The sequence below is a fragment of the Malus domestica genome, chromosome 04 (genome assembly GCF_042453785.1).
Source record: "Malus domestica chromosome 04, GDT2T_hap1".
NCBI lineage: Eukaryota > Viridiplantae > Streptophyta > Magnoliopsida > Rosales > Rosaceae > Malus > Malus domestica.
Window position 1 is genome coordinate 5871158 of NC_091664.1, and position 17825 is coordinate 5888982.

General features: G+C 37.2%; 1 protein-coding gene across 2 annotated transcripts; it reads left to right on the forward strand.

Annotated features, from left to right (window-relative positions):
• Window positions 1-10357: 10357 nt before the first annotated feature.
• On the forward strand, window positions 10358-15222 carry LOC103432804 (uncharacterized). Of its 2 annotated transcripts, none has more exons than XM_029100942.2 (7): window positions 10358-11477; window positions 12816-12904; window positions 13039-13114; window positions 13625-13674; window positions 13750-14055; window positions 14502-14540; window positions 14628-15222. In XM_029100942.2, exons 1-7 carry the CDS (start codon window positions 11351-11353, stop codon window positions 14802-14804), a joined length of 864 nt encoding a protein of 287 aa, XP_028956775.1. In that variant the 5' UTR covers window positions 10358-11350; the 3' UTR covers window positions 14805-15222. The 2 variants fall into 2 exon arrangements, with proteins under 2 accessions (XP_028956775.1, XP_028956776.1); XM_029100943.2 differs by lacking the exon at window positions 10358-11477 and adding an exon at window positions 11487-11614.
• Window positions 15223-17825: the final 2603 nt, after the last annotated feature.

The window sequence follows — 17825 nt, forward strand, 5'->3', positions numbered from 1 at the left end:
AAAATTTTCATACTCATTCCCAAAGTTATAATTCGCGAACCAACAACGAAGAAGCTTTGTCTTCGTATATTTAAGTGATGCTGAGTGGAGGAAAAAAACCCACAACAATCATATTGAGATTGAAGATACAAAATAAAGTTGTAAATGTAATGAATAGTTTGTATGAAATGCCTAATAAAATATATCAAACAAAATATACAATATACAGATGAAACACTAACCAATAACGAAACAAATTAAAAAGTGCAAGAGCTATATTTAATGCGTAGATGATAAATAATGCAGATTATATGTGGATAGTTGATAACGTCTCCATAATGATTAGTCAGACATACCATACTTCTCATATATTGTTGTTATTTTTTTAATATAAAGTTTTGTTACCATATTTCCTTTTTGTCCATACGTTCCATACGTTTTCTTTTGTCCATACCACACTTACACGTTTTATTAATTAATGCAACTATTTCACACACCTAACGCAATTAGGTTTGGTTCCCAATTTTCATGATTCCAACCGTTTCTTTACAATGTTAAGAGGAAGGTTGGATGTAACCATCATCTTTTTAGCCACCTCTAAAAAATCCTCCAACGGGGTCGGTTACTCCATTTTCCAGCAAAAGATGCATTGCTTTTTTTTACGTGCATCCTCTCGCAGCTCATTCTTCACTTGTGTGATTAACATTCATTGTACACATTTTACTTGTATTGCTGATAATGTGGTGAAATTTTATCCGCCTTTGCATGATTTTCTTTCATTCTATCTGGTATTAATGATGTTTGTAGTGGTCATTGTCCTATGGTTAGTGAGGTAGAAAATTCTACTTTTTCTTCTATACTTTCAACCGACGAAATTAGAAGTGCGGTTTTTTTTTCATGGATCCTCCGAGTGCTCTGGATCCGAAGATTTTTCTAGTTCTTTTTATCAGACTTGTTGGTGTTAGAGAAGGAGTCTTGTCAAAGTCAACTGTACCTCCTACTACCAACTTCAACTCAAAATTTCCCTTCTATTCCCCCCTCATTTCATTCCAACCCTTGTGCTAAACCGGGGTTAAGTGTTAAAACTAAAAAAAAGGTCAAATTCCGGCCAAGATTTGAGTTTGGGTTAGTGGTGAGGCCCACTTGTGCGAGTGGAAGTTTGGTTTTGAAAGCCAAACGCCTAAGTTTGACGCGTGCATGAAGGGGAACTCGTCATGCGCTGCAATCTGAGGACCCACCCACTTGCCTATTTCATTGATGAGCCTAACGACTCTTTTATGTAATCTAATGGCATACATTCAAATAAGTTGTTGGTATCCAACAGTCCATATTTAATTGATTTAATGTTTATTTATTTATTTTTAAATTTATTGAATTCAACGGTTGAAATCTAATATAATCGAATCTGGCAGTAAAAAAAATCTAACAACATTGTTGATGCACAAAATTAGTGAAGACTTTGGTACAACAGAAAGTGTCAAGTTTGTGACCTTCACTAGATTGCTTCAGTCACTAGTGTGGATAAGTATGTAAATGGATAAAGACAGGGAAGCAAACACAAGATGTACGTGGTTCACCCAGATTGGCTACGTCCACGGAGTAGAGGAGTTCTCATTAATTGTGAAGGGTTTACACAAATACATAGGTTCAAGTTCTCATTTAGTGAGTTCTAGTAAATGATTTAGTACAAATGGCATTAGGGATTATTGTGGGAGAATGATCTCCTCTTATAGAAGAGAGTTTCTAGCTTTGTTTTAACATTGACACGTGTCGTGTTGTGATTGGCCTCTGATGTTGACACATGTCGCGCTGTGATTGGCTTCTTATGTCGACACGTGTCGTGCTGTGATTGGCTTCTGATGTCGACACGTGTCGTGCTGTGATTGGCCTCCTGGTTGAAGGGAAACTCTTCTGGGTCCTTGATGGTATAACGTTGACCGGTGCTCTGTAGTTTTGGGATTGGTCAAGTATGGTACAAACAGTGCTCCCCTAAGTTCCTGAGTGAGGGAAGCTCCTCAGTTAGGGACTTGCAAGATCCAAGCCACTAAGTAATCACGAAACTTCTAAGTACCGAAACGTGGTATCATTTTCACTTGCCTCTGCCCCATAGGTAGAAGTGGCATCTTTTCTGGAGGTATTTGTCCTCCATCCAAGAGTAGTATCTTTAGCTGATGTTGACGCACAAGGTAATGTATCATTTTCATTTGAAGCTTACTTGTAGTTTCGGGCTTGGTTAAGTGTTATACAAACCATATATTAGGAGTCCCCCAAGTCGCCGAGCTAGGAGATCTGCCGAAAGAGGTGACAGACAAGGTAAGCAATCAGAGTTCCAAGCAGTCAGCCTCAGATTGGAAGTTTTGATCTCAGGTTCCAGCTGATTGTTCTCATTCTCCCTATCTTGTAGGCAGCAAAAAGGATAAAGAGAAGAAAAGGGAGAAGAGATGATATGAGATACTTTTTCTTTTGAAGAAATAAATGATGAATCGGGTTGTACTTGTTAACTTTCCACATGCTTATTCTTGAACTGGATTTGACGGTTTCTTGGTTTCCTCCAAATGAGCGAGCCGACTCAAGAATTTGAGGGTCAAAACAAGTTCGTCAAATCTGGAGTACGTTCGACCCTAATGATATGGGATACCTTTGTTTTTTAAGAAGTAATAGGTGAATCGGCACATGTTCTATTGCGCTTGTCTCCACATGCTTCCTTGTATCCTTTTCACTTGCCCTATTTGTTCCTCAAGCAGATGTGGTATCTTCTTTGGAAGCACAAGATGTTGAAGATGAGTACTCGAGAGAAATGCTAGGTAAGTAATCAAGCAAGGGGTTCCAGGCAGTCAGTTCCTGACTGGAAGCTTGATTCCAAGTGCTAACTCTTAAAGTTTGAAGAATGGTGCCTCTTCGATTTTTGAACAAAAAGATGTGTTAAAGATCTGGCTCTCGAAATTCGGAGAGCGTTGCCTCTTAGATTTTTGAACAAGCAAATATGTTGAAGGTGTGTTCTTCGATATGAAGGAAAATTAGGCATTCTTGTAAGTATGCTTTGCCACGAAAGATGGAGGTTGACACATCTAGGAATTTGCCAATTAGCTAGTAGTAGTGTTGTTCCTTTACCTCTTGTGGGTAATAGTTAGGGTAGTTGGGGCTACAAAATTCATGCGCCTTAACTTGGTCAGGGATCTTTGAGAAAGCTGCCTGTGGTACCCGAAAAGCTGATGTTGCATGTAGGTAGTGTTGACAAATTTTATCCAGGAAGATCTGACTCTCAAGATTCAGAGAGTGATGCTTCTTCGGTTTTTGAACAAGCAGCCCTGTTGCCTTTTCTTTTACAGGGGTGAAGCATTTAGGTTGAAATAATGCTCCTTTGATTTCCCGAGTGAAAAAAACTTCTCGGTTGGAGACTTGAAAGATCCAAGTCACTGAGTAGTCGTGAAACTTCTAAGTACCGAGGTGTAGTAGTATATGGTAGGAGTCCCCCAAGTCTCCGGTCAAGGGAGTTGATTAAGGAGGTGTCTTGCTAGTAGCCAAGTTTCCAAAGTAACAAAACTTCACCATTTTCCTTTCTAAGTGGTAACCCAAAACTCCTCCTTCATATATATATGTTATGAAAGTTGTTAGGCCCAAAGAATAGGAGGCCTAGACCTTTTTTTTTTTTTTTTTTCAAATTTTTGATTTTTTTTGTGGGTACAATGAATTGATTTTGCTTCACACTATCTTGATCAAAAGTGTGTGAAGCTTTTGGCATTTGTAGTTGCCCTCCATTTGTTGAAGCTTTTGTTGGTGAAGCTTTGTAGGTGAAGCTTTTGTATTGAAGCTTTGTAGGTGAAGCTTTGAGGTTGAAGCTTTGTTGAGTACCATGAATTGATTTTGCTTCACACTATCTTGATCAAGAGTGTGTGAAGCTTTTGGCATTTGTAGTTGTCCTCCATTTGTTGAAGCTTTTGTTGGTGAAACTTTGAGGTTGAAGCTTTGTAGTGAAGCTTGGTAGGTGAAGCTTTTGTGTTGAAGCTTTTTAGGTGAAGCTTTGAGGTTGAAGCTTTGAGGTTGAAGCTTTGTAGGTGAAGCTTTTGTGTTGAAACTTTGTAGGTGAAGCTTTGTTGGGTATCATGAATTGATTTTGCTTCACACTATCTTGATCAAGAGTGTGTAAAGCTTTTGGCATTTATAGTTGCACTCCATTTGTTGAAGCTTTGTGGTGGAGCTTTGTAGGTGAATCTTTTGTGTTGAAGCTTTGTAGGTGAAACTTTGTTGGGTACCATGAATTGATTTTGCTTCACACTATCTTGATCAAGAGTGTGTGAAGCTTTTGGCATTTATAGTTGCACTCCATTTGTTGAAGCTTTGTAGGTGAAGCTTTTGTGTTGAAGCTTTGTAGGTGAAGCTTTGTTGGGTACCATGAATTGATTTTGCTTCACACTATCTTGATCAAGAGTGTGTGAAGTTTTTGACATTTGTAGTTGTCATCCATTCATTGAAGCTTTTTTGGCACCATAAATTAATTTTGCTTCACACTATCTTAATAAAAAATGTGTGAGGCTTTTGAGAATTATGGTTGAACTCCTTTGATGAAGCTTTGTTGGCACCATAAATTGATTTTGCTTCACACTATCTTGATCAAGAGTGTGTGAGGCTTTTGAGAATTGTGGGTTAGACTCCTTTGATGAAGCTTTGTTGGCACCATAAATTGATTTTGCTTTACACTATCTTGATCAAAAGCGTGTGAAGCTTTTGAGAATTGTAGTTGCCCTCCATTTGTTGAAGTTGTTGAATTTCTCAATTTCCCTTTTTTTTTTCTAGGGAAACTGGAAATTTGAAAATGTGGGAGAGACAACATATACAAATTTTGCTTCCACACTGTTGAGCAAGAGATTGTGATGCAAGCCATACCTTGTAGTAGTCGAAGGTTTGGATGAACCATATAAATTGAATTTGCTTCGAACAATCTTGATCAAGAGTGTGTAAAGCTTTCTACGAGTTGTAGTATTTGCATTGTTACAGAGGAGAAATGTCTAAAGTAGATGCAAGATGGCTGAAGAGCTTGATCTTCGTATACCATGCACTTAAGTCGTTGTTGGCTTGCAATAAGACTTTGTTGGTGACTATAACTCTTGTTGGGTATAAGTGCTCCCTTAGTTGAGTTGTAAAGCTTGAGGGTTTTTTATTATTTGTGAATGCTAGGAGTTCACATGTATAAGTTGTATCACTCGTCTTCTAGTTGGTGGAATGAATTGTGAGTTGCTTTCATCACTTGGTTGGTGGTACGAAGCTGAGTTTCTTCATCACCTTTCATCACATTTCATCACCTAGTTGGTGGCACGAAGATGAGTTCCTTCTTCACTTAGTTGGTGATAAGAGTGGCAAGTTGTCAAATAATATTATAGTACGGGTTGTACATTTCATCACCTAGTTGGTGGCACGAAGATGAGTTCCTTCTTCACCTGGTTAGTAATAAGAGTGGCAAGTTGCCAAATAATATTAGAGTACGTGTTGTACATTTCATCACTTAGTTGGTGGCATGAAGGAGAGTACGGGTTGTACATTTCATCACCTGGTTGGTGGCATGAAAATGAGTTCCTTCTTCACCTGGTTGGTGATAAGAGCGGCAAGTTGCCAAATAATATTAGAGTACGGGTTGTACATTTCATCACCTGGTTGGTGGCACGAAGGTAAGTTCCTTCTTCACTTAGTTAGAGATAAGAGTGGCAAGTTACCAAATAATATTAAAGTACGGGTTGTACATTTCATCACCTGGTTGGTGGCACGAAGGTAAGTTCCTTCTTCACCGGGTTGGTGATAAGAGTGGTAAGTTGTCAAGTAATATTATAGTACGGGTTGTACATTTCATCACCTGGTTGGTGGCACGAAGGTGAGTTCATTCATCACCTAGTTGGTGAGAATAAGGGCAATGTGCCGAGGCACATTGTAGCAAGTGTCGAATAACACAAAGTATGTTGAACCCTTTTGAAGCATAGTTGGCTTATGTATGAATGTGTTGGAATGTATGATGTTTATGTTGATTGATATGAGTTATGCTTATAAATGTTTTGCTATGCATGAAGGAATTCATGCTTTCGATATGTGAACTATGTTGGTTGTAACACTTAGTATCACTTACTTTGTGTCAAAGTACGCATGTTGGAGCTCTGAGTTTGAGTGTAGAGGTAGGTCAGCATAGACCAAGTGTTCCAATGCTAGGAATGCAAAAGACTCAGAAGAAATTGTCTGAATTCTCTCTTCTTTAAATATTTGCCAAATGGCTTATGTGACAAAAGATCTCAAGTGGTTGAGGGTCAAAACATTTGTAATGTGCATGCCTTCTTATAATAGCATTTCCTTTAGTACCTAGTCCTCCACTTTGAAAGAGTGATGTTTGGCCCCATAGTCATAATAGTCGACGGTACGTTCACCCCTGGTTGTCTTGATACGAACTTTTATCCCTCTTGTTGTAATGAGCTTGCTGAGAGTAAAAATCCTTCCTCTTACCAAGAGACAAATACGTTTGGTGACTTAGCGAATAGCTAAATGAGGCAAGAGAGGATGCAATGGGTGTCTGATGACCAAGATCTCCTCACTTGGTAGAACTTGACTTCCACTTCCCACTTGTTGATAGGGGTTAACCATATGGGATGGCTCCCTTGGTATGTCTTTACCTCGACAAATGCATGATTGTAAGCTTGCATCATTACATCAGAGTAAGTCTTCCAAGTGTTAGCATTCATCATGCACTTGAAGAAACATTCATGCATGCCTACCGTGAAGGCCTTGAGTTTTGTTTTATCATCTGCCTCAACATAACGAGAGTACCCATAGCAAAAACGATAGGCATATTCATGCAATGACTTAATTGATTTCTGACGAATAATGTATAGTTCATCAGCGGAGTGTACACGATCAGCTTGGAAGATGTGTTGAGTCACGAAAAGCCTCCTTAGCTTACGAAGGAATCCACAGTATTAGGTCGAAGACAACAATACCAATTGAGAGCTCTAATATAGAGAGTTGAGGGGAATATGAGACATCATTCTTCATCATTGTGTCTTTGGTATGCTATGGTAGATTCAAAGAGGTATATATGCTCAATTAGATCTTCCCTCCCAGTATAAGATTGCAAGCTAAGCTTCTGTTTCATTTCTCCTTGTAGAGGGGTGCCAAGGATTCTCTTTGTCAGAGGGCTGGGCCTTGGTTGATCCCAGCCAAGGATTTGGGCATGACGCTCGGCCTTTAGCCTGTTCACCTTTTCGAGAAGTTGCAGGATAAAAAGGTCATGAGTGGAGTCAAGCATCATTAACTCTCATTTGCAAGTTTTCCTCATCCCTTGGAAGTATGGTGTTTGGTCAAAGGCATGTTGCTTTTTCTTAGATTCACCGTACTGGATTTCGAGACGTGTCGTTTGGAAGTCCGCCGAATCTCCTTCACCTTCTTGTCCCTTCAAGGCATGTGGCTCATTTCTTGGATTATGTGTTGGCCTACGTTATGGTAGAGGACTGAGCCCTTCGATGACTCTTGGGTCTTTGATCCTTGAGCCTATGTGGATAGAATTTTTTTGACAATATCTTAGGAAGTCTCGACAGTCACAGTAAACGAATCTTGATCATTCCATTCCTTCTGCAAGATGGTGCCTTCCTCCACTTCTCCTACTTTAGGTCGAAGCAGTTGGGTTGAGAGAAGTCTCATGTTGATCGACATTTCGATGAGTAGCTCGCTCCTTGTCAGGAATACCCATGTCGAAGGCAGGTGACCCTCCGTGTTGGGGGGCAGCCAGTTGATGGTTGATTTCCACGGGGATGATGAGCTCGTGTGTTTGAGTATGCCTAGCCTCATAGAGCATCTCGAAGAGCTTCTCATACTGCTCCTAGAGGACCTTGTTGTTCTTAGCCTACAGCTCATCGACTTTAGCCTGAAGAGCAAACTTCTTTCGTTCATTCTTTTGTTGCTTCGCACTAGGTGCGAAGGGGGTGTCGTTATGTGTGTTGTGGCTTCCTTCGCTTCCCATGTTAGAGAGGGATGCCTGGTCAAAAGAGAGCGTACGAATGGTGGAAACCAGCTTAACAAAGCTGAAGAGAGTAAGAATAAGTGTGTTTCCCACAGACGGCGCCAAATGTTAATGTACAAAATCAGTAAGGACTTTGGTATAATAGAAAGTGTCAAGTTTGTGACCTTCACTAGATTGCTCCAGTCACTAGTGTGGATAAGTATGTAAATGGATAGAGACAGAGAAGCAAACACAGGATGTACGTGGTTCACCCAGATTGGCTACGTCCACGGAGTTGAGGAGTTCTCATTAATTGTGAAGGGTTTACACAAATGCACAGGTTCAAGCTTTCCTTTAGAGAGTCCTAGTAAATGATGAGATCCCAAATTCCTAACGAAGTATGAAAGTTCACTTGTTTATAAAGTTTTTGGGGTAGAATTTGCGCAAAAAAATGTTTGTAATTACTTCATCCGATTGATATAAATATAAGGCATTCAATCATTTCTTCAAAATTTATTTTCAAATTCTTTACCCAATAATACTTTTCAATAACATATGCTGGAACTTAATTTGCTAACTTCAATTTGGTAATTCGGTTCCTATCTCTGTTATTTTTTTTGTTAATACATCGATATTTTTACATTAAGAAAAGAGAGAGTTCGGCTAAGCCACACAATAGGCAACTTAACTGGGTTGCTACCTCTATTGGAGATACATTTGTTCTACCTGGCATGGCAAATCTTACTTTGCTACCCAATTGCTACCTCCCTTGAGATGCTATTAGGTAATATCATTCCTCTTAGATTGGTCAAGTTGACCCTATCTCAGGTATGATATTTCACACCGATCCAATACTGGAACGATATGAATGTGATTGTAATTTTAATCTCCTCCAATACAATTTATCTGGAAAAAAGACAGGGTGGGGTGGGAATGTTAAGAGAGAGTTAAGGAAAATGTTAATTTTGGACTTGAATCCCAGGACTTCACCACAGAGGTTTAAATCCTAATTTTTCATACAAGGGCTATCTTCCAATTATCTTATCACCATGAAGACCATTAATCCAATTTAGCCTTAGGGTAGAGATCCTTTCTAGAGCTTAAGGACCAAGAAATCTGAACCACTTAAGTTGAATCTAACGTCCTTATTAACTCATTCCACTAACCCACCTAACACAAGTTAAGGGCTCTGATTTCTCTCTCACACAAACCAAGGCCTCAAATTTCCTGGTCCTTAGATTCCGGATAGCAAGGTTTGGAGAGGATCCAAAGAACTTTTCTTTTTTTGGTTGACAACGGGGCAAAAGCCCGAAAGAAAAAGAAAGATTACATAAGAATGTAAAGAGGCCACGAGACCCCAATTATATCTGCAATCAACAACCGACGACAAGAATGAGGCGCTTGCTAAAAAAAACTTGGACCCAAACGAGCTAAATTGTTAGCAACAAAATTCTTTTCACGATAAATATAATGAATTATACAAGACCAACTTTGGTGCATAAGGGCATGACAATTCATTAATAAACTTCCCAAGGGAGGATTATCCACTTTTCATTTAAAATCAATTGTACTGCAAGTGCACAATCAGATTCCACCATAATTTTCTTAATTCCATTATTCCATGCAAGTCGCAGCTCAATAAAAATACCCCAGACTTTAGTACAAAGAATCTCACATCGACCAAGATTAGCACAAAAGCCAGAAACCCCATGCCCCCAACGAGTTTCTTAGGACACTACCAGCACCAATGAAATTGGTCTCCCCTTGCAACACCCTTTAACATTAAGCTTTACCAAACCCTCAAGACGAGGTTCCCAATGAAAAAAAAAAGCATGTGTTCGAAGGGGCTTTATGGAGGAAACCATCTTCGCCAGAAGCCAATCTTTTAAGTAGTTATAATAACAGATTTGGGATCATTAGGGAGATCAAATCCTAGTCAAAAACAATTTTGTTTTGCCAGTGCTACAAGAACGAAGAAGTGATGCAAAAAATAAGTCTCCATTCCAAATTATCCAAGACTAATATTCTAGAAGAGAGATTATTTTGGAACCAAGTACTAGAACAAGCATTAGTAAAAAATTGATCAAGAACATGGAAACTTCTCCAAACCTTAACAACAGAGGAGCAATCTCTAAAGACATGAATAATTGATTCAAAATCACCATCACATCTGCGGCATGAATGATCCGTAGCCAACCCCCTCTAACTCGTTGAGCATTGGTCAGTAATTTGTCCAACAACACAAGCCCAAAAAGGGCACTTAAGGAGGAAGATGCAACTACCAGATAAAGCTTCATCACCACTTGGTTTTCATATTAGCGCCTAGGTCCAATACATAGGCAAACTTCACATGAAAGTTACCATCATTAGTGGTCTCCATATACACTTGTCTAACGAGCCACTAATACCATCCACAGGAATATTAACAATTTTATCCACAATTATTTTAGGAAGGAAATAGAGCAAACGTTTTGCATCCCAAATCCCACCATAGCAAAAATCAGCCATTGAAGACGTAAGCATAGTTGACGACAGTCGTTGAAGAGAGAACTTTAGAAGAGGCCTACAATTTGACCAGTAAGTAGTCAGTCCAAAATTTAATATTCTCACCAGATCCGATACGCCAAACCAAAGCTTTTTTCAACAACGAATCACCATCAATGAAGCATTCCCAAGGAACATTAGCGCCCTTCGACATAGCAGTATTTAACAAATGTTTATTCTGTCCTGCTAGATATTTATCACGTAACTAATGCACCCAAAGTCCATCATCCTGTTGAATCACCCTCCAAGAATTCTTAGCAAGCCAGGCAGAGTTCATACTACGCATATTCTCGAGGCCTAATCCACCCACTAATTTAGGCGAACAAACTTGTTTCCAGTCCACTTTCTGAATCTTTTATAGCATACACCGCAAGAGAAGAAGTAACAACTTGAATCAAAGTAGTCTGCCTTACTAGTGAGAGTGTGAGCTTTCCAAGCAGCAAGTCTTTTTTGGGTCCGTTCTACCAAGTCCTTGCAAGTCGTCATCGTTTCTACTTCTCAAAACTTCAACTTTTCTTTGATTTTTCCAGCCGTTCGATTCTCTGAAGTCAATCGAGACCATCCAAATGATTGCCGGCCTAAGTTTACACATACTATGGTAGGCAAAGAAGCAAAGCTCATCACTTTGCCTCCTTATACCTAATGATTGCCGACTTGCAGTTCAGAGCAAGCAAGGTGGGAACTTTCTGAACAAATAAAGTTTGGGAGGGAGAGAGAGTGAGTGAGAAGGAAGAGAGAGAAGCGCGAGGCTTTAGCTTTTGAAGAGAGAGAGCTTTGGCTTTTGAAAAGGAGAGAGGGAAGCTTGTCGAGAAATGGAGGGCAGCAGCAGTAGTAAGAGTGGCGTTGTGGTGGTGGCCAATGAGAGAGGGCCAAGTGGGGGGAATCCGAATCCAGAATCCGTTTACTTTGAAAGTGGGTCAAGTATTTACAGGCTTTGGCGTAGGCTGCGGTGTTGGTATCGGAGTTGGCCGCCCTATAAATCTAGGTACTCTCTCTCTCTCTCTCTCTCTCTCGTACAGTGTTCTCTCTCTAAATTTAATTTCATATGGAAAATGGACTTGGGGCGGCTCTTCAAACCCAAAAATGGTGAAATCCATCAGACACAAGTTGCTAAGAAACCATGTATTACTTCCCAATTTCTCTGCATTGCATTTGTTGATTGTTTTCAGAAGTTGGGTCTGTTTGGTTGCTGATAAAATGTAGGAATTTCTGCAAAGTTGTCTTTATCAATGTGTAATCACAAGTTGTTTTGAAATCTTCCCCTGGAAATTGACTTCACTTTATTTATTTTGCTCTACAAATTCATTTTTGAACTTGGTTGCATTCAAAAAAATGAGTTATTCCATCATTGTTAAACTACCAGGCTATTAGCTTTTAGTATCTTGAAATATTGAAGCCGGTTTTTCGTTGTCATCCATTATAGTTGCTTCAGTTTCTAGTGGGATTAATCAATAATGATTGCTTTGTCATGAAAACAAGGGTGTTCTTAAATCTTAAGGAAGTTTTAGGTACTCTGCAGGGAAGTTGGTTTGGATTGGTGTTTATGTGGTCCTCTGATACTTATCTGGTAGTGACTAGTTATAAGACTGCTTTAATTGTTGCCTAAGTAACAATGGAATGGTAAAGTTGCGGATGCTGAACCGGTAGGGAGAGACAGGTGATTTGTGTTTAGAACAAGATTTCATGTTGAGTTGTCTAATACTGGTCTTTTAAAACAAGATTCTCTTAGCCCTTAAAAAGGAAGCTGGCATATTTTAAGGTTATCCTGGACTTGCTAACTCTTGTATGGTGTACCGATCAAAATACAAACTCCAGGACAAATGCGGATTATATCAAAATGTGCAACCAGAGTTGTATGAGAAAATTTAGTGCATTGTTCACATATATTTTTGTTTAGGTTTTATTCTATGAAGATTATGAATTCGCTGTTGGTGGATACCCGTAGATATCATTTATTTTCAAGCCTTCTTTAACATATAGTATTACCTTAGAGTTAAAATTAGAAAAAAACAAATAGGAGTAAGAAACAATTCGATTTTGCAAGCATGTCTTAATCCAAGTAATTAGCGCAATGGCGTTCTAGGATTCATATAGCCGACCCCACTTAGTGGGAAAAGGCTTTGTTGTTGTTGTTGTTGTCTTAATCCAAGTAATTCAGTATTTAACTATTTGATATCGGATGAATGTTTAAGTCACGCATGGTAGTTGTGCATCTTTTAATGTACAGATACTATTGACAATACTACTACAATCAAATTTCTCTTGTATGGTTGTTATGCTTGTAGATATTAGTTAACGCGTATTGATTTAAACTATGTACCAGGTGCAATACCAGCACTGAATCAAGTCATGGGTGCTACAAGAGGTGCCACTGATGCATTATCTGGTGTTAGCAGGCATGTAAACAACACTGTAAGTCAAATATATTCCTCTTTTCTTTTTTCACTTCTCTGAGTATCCCTGTCATTGCCATGAAAAGAGAAAGATCAAATGTGTCGTATACTTACAGACTTCCCCATTCTCTATCCCTGTTTCTCGTTTTCCAGTTGAGGAAGGTGGGAGCCAAGAGCATTGAAGCCGGCATTGGATGTGGAGTTGGTATTGGCCATGGTTTTGGAGTTGGTATGTCATTTCATGTGTTTCAATGATGTTCTGTAATATGTTCTGCTTCATGTTTTTCCATTTTCTGATGCACTATTATGGTGACTAATGTTTACACGTTCCTGGTGAAACCTATGGTTGTCAAGCAATTTGAGTTCATGTAATGCATTCTGATAGCTGGTGCTTGTGTCGCCTAATTTCTATCAGAAAATTTTGTAGGCTATGTGTTGCCTAATTTTGTAATGTAAACAAATCTGCTCTTCATGTTTTAGTAGTACACTTTCATGTGTGTTTTGGTTCGAAGGCTTTCACAGCAGCAGCCTTTCAAATCTACTTGTTCTTTTATGTGTACCATACATATTGAATGTTTGTTAATTTAAAAATCATTAGTATTTATTTCAAGTGTAGTTTTTGAACTGGCAGTAGTGAAATTAGAAAAGGAAAAAGAGTGAAAGAGTATGGCATGAAATTATATTTTTCTGGATAACAATGTTTGTTTTCAATAGCTGAATTATTGACTGCCGATTGCAGGCCTTGCTCCGATGCCAGGAGTGTTGCAGCAAATTCAATTTCGTTTTGTAGTAAGTATTAGTTTCTCTTGTCAGGTGTTGTTGCCTTTTACAGGCTACTGATGCATAGAACTCTGTATTCTCTAGCAAGGAATGACAAAGATGATGATGAAGTTTGGAATTTTTCCCAATTTACCCATTGGTCAAGGTGCCCTCCCAAGTCCTTTGCAAAGTGCCATGGGAACTTTAAATGACCTGAGCCAACATAAAATGGGAAGTAACACGCAGTTGTCAACAAAACTAACAGACTACGCATCTCAAGGCTTGCCTGGATGTGGACATAACGGTGCTGGTTCTCCAGTTGATACACCTTTTGGTAGTCGAATAGAAAATGTTCTCAGCAGTTTCCAGAATCCACTTCTGAAAGGAAAGGACAGTGAACAGAATGAAGGGGTATGTAACACATAGAACATGTTTATTCGTATGTTTGCTTACTTAGAAGATTATTTATGATTTTACAATCATCAGAGGTTTAATGATACGTTTCTAACGACTTGTACTGCATACGTGCTAGTGTATGCAGTATAACAGTCTCTAGTTGGGTTTAGTTCTAACAATAATCCCTACGAGCTGTGGTTTCTGTGAAAGTTTTACTTAATGACGATGTAAGTGCTATTGTAATTACTTATCTGCCTAAGAGAATGTTCAAAAGTGTAGAACTGCATATATGCATTTGACGGACACTTCAACTGAACTCTCCAACGACCTATGTTCCCATGATTCTTTACTCTCTCTCTCTCTCTCATGTTGGTGGTTGAGTGGTAGTTTTCGCACCTGAGCTGATCCTTCGTGTTCTAATATTTATTGTGGTTATGTAATTCTTGATTTTACTTGTGTAGGCTGGACGCGTGAGGTCGGAGAATAAAATCCTTCAAATGGTAATGTCTAATATCGCTGTTTGTTACCGTTGCTTTCTATTTATTTATATAAATCAAAATGGCAAACTGAAATTGCCTATGCATCAGATATTGAAACACCAGCAAGTCATTGAAGAGCTCATGGAGGAGAACGAGAAGCTTCGCCAAGTACTAGTGGAAGACCTGAAAGTATCACCTAGCAAGCTGCAAGCAAGTTATTCAAGTAAAAACACATCTCCGTGTACAGATTGTTTCGAGTGCCGAAGAAAACAAAGGAGAAAGTAGATGAAGTATAAAGATTCTGTTAGATAGCTTTCAAGCGCAATGACAACAACGAAAGATATTAACCAACGCCCCTTTGACCGGAGTTTGATTGCTCTGCTTACATGGCCGGACGCCCTAAGGAGCATCATCTGGGATCAGTGGTTTACAATTTACAAGCTAATCAAAGAAACTATGCAAGTAGAATCCAAGTTGCCTTACAGAGAGAGGCATTACACATAGAAACCAGTTGAGGTGAGGTGCCCTGGTTAGTTTTAGACATAAGTTTAGACACAACTATTGGGCCATTGGATCACTATCAACGGATGAGATTGAATCTGACATGGCAAGTTTAATTTACATTTGAAATAATAGATCAAACATGTCATGTTATTGAGAATACTTGGAAATGTTATTGAGAAGAAAGAATATTAACCAAACATCTCTGTTGTTCAAGGGTTTAATGAAAACAGGAAATCTAGGCTAAAGTGATTTCCCCATTTTTTAGGCTTCATTAAGGCAATATTGATGCATAAGGATCCGAGCTTATGATGGCCATAACTCATAAGGTTATGACATACACACACAAATATATATATATGGGATAGGATCAAGGGACAAACATTTTGACACTTCCTTGTAGTCTTTAGATTTTATAACATTCAACTGTCTATATTAAGAGTGATGCGGAGAGTTTTAAAATTAAATGACTTGGATGATGATGTGGATTATAACTAATAAAAAAACACTAATCTAAATTGAAAATTAATATCTAATAGGATAAAATTGAAAAAACCAATAATCAAACTTTGAACCTAGCATAAAAAAATCAAAAAATAAGAAAAACAAAAACATAAAAATACTATAACCTCCATCTCCCTCCCTGCAATACCTTGGATGAATTCTCCTATTTCATTTTATAAAAAATGAACCCTAATAAATAAATAAAAGGAATGAGCAAAAGATTGATTGCCAAGAAATAATTCAACAAAGCCATGAGTCATTAAAAAAATTCTTGTTTTTTCCTTTTCTAAAGTGTGATTTATTTTCCTCTCTCATTTTTAATTTTATTTTTAATTACCTTCCATATTTTATGTTTTTTGAATTTTATTTTTATGTTTAATATTAGTTAAAATCCACTTAAGCATTCATGTTATTTAATAAATGAATATGGACCTTTGGATGTTTTATAATCTAAAGGTTTAAAAGAAGTGTAAAAATATTTGTCAAAATGTTTGTCCCTTGATCCTATCCCAATATGGGACACTATATATACATATATGTATATGTATATGTATATGTATATGTATATGTATATGTATATGTATAGTATGTATGTATATGTATGTATATGTATAATATGTATGTATATGTGTGTATATGTGTGTATATATATATGTATATGTATAATATGTATGTATCTGTGTGTATATATATGTATGTATATGTATAGTATGTATGTATATGTATAATATGTATGTATATGTGTATATATATGTATATATGTATATATATATGTATAATATGTATGTGTATATATATATATGTATGTATATGTATATATATGTATAATATGTATGTATATGTATATATGTATAATATGTATATATATGTGTGTGTATATATATATGTATGTATATGTATAATATGTATGTATATATAAGGTTCATATTGGTTCTACACGCTACAAATACAATGTTTCCCCATTACAGAGGTAGATTGAGGAGGGAGAGGTAGCAGAGTTGCAATCTTACAAGCCCCAAATTTGAAGGGGCTCTAAAAAAATTTTGCTATCTAATATTTTTATGTAAAAGTTCGATTATCATCAAATACGAATTTAAACTACAATAGCTAACTCATTGTGAGATTTAGTCCACGGTCCCATCCCTAGTGTAGATAATATCGTTTGTTAAAAAAAAATATTTGTATGTAATAATGTTATGTACAAAAATAAATTTGCTTTTATTAGCACTTCATAAATTTATTATGCACTCCTTATAAGTGTAAATTTTTCTTTCTAAATATTAAAATTTGGAGTGCACGATGAGATATTTGGATTGCTAACAACAACACTCTAAATTTATTTATTTTTTTTCAATCCTATTTTATAATAATGCTTTTATTCAAGTGGAACTTTAAAGTTAGAGATTTTGAAGGATTTTTTTTTTTGGTTTGGTTGTTTAAGATTGAACTGCTTTTGCTTATTTAGTGAATGTTATGTTTGTAGCTCTTTTTACTTATTATTCAGTGATATTTGTAAACTTACAATCAATGAATCCTAAAGTTTGTTTTGATTTAAGTTATTATTTTCTAGCATCAATACATTGTCCTACTTTTTTTGCAAAACTATCTTACAAGGGAGCACTTTTATAAGTTTTGCACGAGATTCCCGAACTCTCAGAGACGACGTTGCCCCATTGATATGTATCATAACCTATTTGATTAGAAAGCAATGTAAGAGTTTTACTATCATGTGTGCATGAAGGACATAAGAAGAATCAAGATGATATAGATAAAGCATGTGAACCCGGATTAATTGAACATAAATGGTTGCACTCCAGATGTAACCACAGTGTGAGCGAGAGAAAAATGTGTAACCAAATTGCACCCATCATGTCATGTGCGTAGAGTTTGGTAAGACGTCACTTTTGTAACTTTAACTTTAACATCGATGCCTCTAAAATTTTGTTTGGGTTGAATTTATTTCTTTTATAAAAATAAATTTGTATATTAGAATATTGTTATTTAAATTATCTCTATTAATTAATGAAATACTCTTTGTCAATCAAAAGATGATGAAAAGACTATTTAGTTTTTTATCACACAAAAAAAATGATAGGCAATAATGTAATTCACAGATCCAAATTTTATTGTTTTTTATTAAAACCTCACCTACATGTGAAGTTCAAATATCTCCTATAATTAAAATTAAAAAAAAAAAAAACCAAAAACCAAAAACTAAACCCTCCCACCCCCCCCCCCCCAACGTTCTCTCTCTCTCTCTCTCTCTCTCTCTCTCTATCCTTCTCATTTTTCTAAAAATAT